This window comes from Condylura cristata, unplaced genomic scaffold, assembly GCF_000260355.1.
Source record: "Condylura cristata isolate star-nosed mole 26May11 unplaced genomic scaffold, ConCri1.0 scaffold00027, whole genome shotgun sequence".
Classification (NCBI taxonomy): domain Eukaryota; kingdom Metazoa; phylum Chordata; class Mammalia; order Eulipotyphla; family Talpidae; genus Condylura; species Condylura cristata.
The window spans coordinates 813,511-815,460 of record NW_004567128.1 but is presented as its reverse complement, the minus strand read 5'-3'; the positions used below and the strand labels follow the sequence as shown (position 1 = coordinate 815,460).

General features: G+C 67.4%; 1 protein-coding gene across 1 annotated transcript in view; it reads left to right on the top strand.

Annotated features, from left to right (window-relative positions):
• Window positions 1-917: 917 nt before the first annotated feature.
• The window catches only part of HDHD1 (haloacid dehalogenase-like hydrolase domain containing 1), a 43,358-nt gene continuing 42,325 nt past the window's right edge, over window positions 918-1,950 (top strand). The window contains exon 1 of the mRNA XM_012730232.1: window positions 918-1,287. Within this exon, the coding sequence (XP_012585686.1) occupies window positions 959-1,287 (329 nt within the window). The 5' untranslated portion in view covers window positions 918-958. The remainder of the gene's footprint in view (window positions 1,288-1,950) is intronic.

Below are 1,950 nucleotides of genomic sequence, written 5' to 3'. Positions count from 1 at the left end.
GTGGACTGGACCAATCCCAGGGGTGGGGAGCACCCCAGATTGTGATGTCCGGTGGACTGGATCAATCAATCCCAGGGAGGGGGGCACCCCAGATTGTGATGTCCAGTGGACTGGACCAATCCCCGTGGGGCACCCCAGATTGTGATGTCCATGTAGACTGGACCAACCCCAGGGAGCTGGGAGCCCAGACTGATGTCCATGTGGAGTGGACCGATCCTGGGGGTGACGGTGGGGGGCGTAGCCCAGACGGTGATGTCCGTGTGTGGACCGGGCCCATCCCGGGGCAGCAGAGGAGCGGGATGCAGGGCTGTGCCCAGTCCAGCCTCCTGGCCGGCCGTGGCTCTGACCAGAACTCCTCCCGTGGGCGCCCCGGTGTCCAGTTCCGGGAAGCCCGTCGGGGAGGAACGGCAGGCAGACGCGTGTGGCCGGAGCTTGGGGCCCGTGGCCACTGGCGCCGGCCCGATGCGAGATGCGAGCTGGGCTTGGCCGTGAGGTGATGTCGCCCGGAAATACAGCTCATAATGGCGGCCACGGGCTGGCGATCAGGCAGACACGTGTGGGATGGGTCCAGTCCACAGGGACTGGGCTGTCCCCCTGGGGTGGGTCCCCCCGGAGCCGTCCCCGCGTCCTTCAGCTGTTCCCCGGGATTGGTCCACATGGAGACAGACAGGACCCCCAGCCCTGTGCTGGGCTGCCAGAGGTCACCCACCGTGCTCCTTGCTGCTTGCAGTGACACGGCCAGGGGGCTCCTCGAGGTCCGTGCCTGGTGCACTGGCCCGTGGCCACGACAGAGCAGAGCTGCCCGGGGCGTCGGCCGTGCAGCTCTCGGTGGCTTCCACAGTGTCTTTAATCTGCCTCCTGGCTCCCTCCGTGCCAGAGCTCTGGAGCCCACAGCTGTTTCTCAACTCATGCGCAAACGTTTGCTTTATGGGTTTGGAGGCCGAGTTATCTGGTGCGTATGTGTTTGGTGGCACCGTGGCGTCGTCTCCACCAGCCCGCTGCCGTTTCCTCCCCAGGGGCCGAGAGGCTGATCCGCCACCTCCGAGCCCACCGGGTGCCCATCGCCGTGGCCACCAGCTCCGGGGCCAGCTCCTTCGAGATGAAGACCCGCAGCCACCAGGACTTCTTCCGCTTGTTCGACCACGTCGTGCTGGGGGACGACCCCGAGGTGAGGAGCGGCAAGCCGGACCCCGACATCTTTCTGGTCTGCGCCCAGCGCTTCTCTCCTCCGGCTCCCGTGGAGAAGGTGCGTCCTGCCGGGCGGGAGGGGAGGGTGGCCGCCGCCGGGTGGGGGTGGGTGGGGCTCGGTGTCCAGGGCAGAGGCCGTGTCCAGGGCCTGGTGTCCAGGGGAGAGGGCCTTGACCAGATCCAGGCGTCCAGGGAGAGGGCCATGCCCAGCACCGGGTGTCCAGGGGGAGGCCCGTGTCCAGGGCCAATGTCCAGGGTGGGGGCCATGCCCAGTACCGGGTGTCTGGGGGAGGCCGTGTCCTGGGCCTGGTGTCTAGGGGAGAGGACCTTGTCTAGTTCCAGGCGTCCAGGGAGAGGGCCATGACCAGCACTGGGTGTCCATGGGGAGTCCTGTGTCCAGGGCCAATGTCCAGGGTGAGGGCCATGCCCAGCACCGGGTGTCCAGGGGGAGGCCCGTGTCCAGGGCCAGATGTCCAGGGTGAGGGCCATGCCCAGTACTGGGTGTCTGGGGGAGGCCGTGTCCTGGGCCTGGTGTCCAGGGGAGAGGGCCTTGTCCAGTTCCAGGTGTCCAGGGAGAGGGCCATGACCAGCACTGGGTGTCCATGGGGAGTCCTGTGTCCAGGGCCAATGTCCAGGGTGGGGGCCATGCCCAGTACCGGGTGTCTGGGGGAGGCCGTGTCCAGGGCCTGGTGTCCAGGAGAGAGGGCCTTGTCCAGTTCCAGGCGTCCAGGGAGAGGGCCATGACCAGCACCGGGTGTCCAT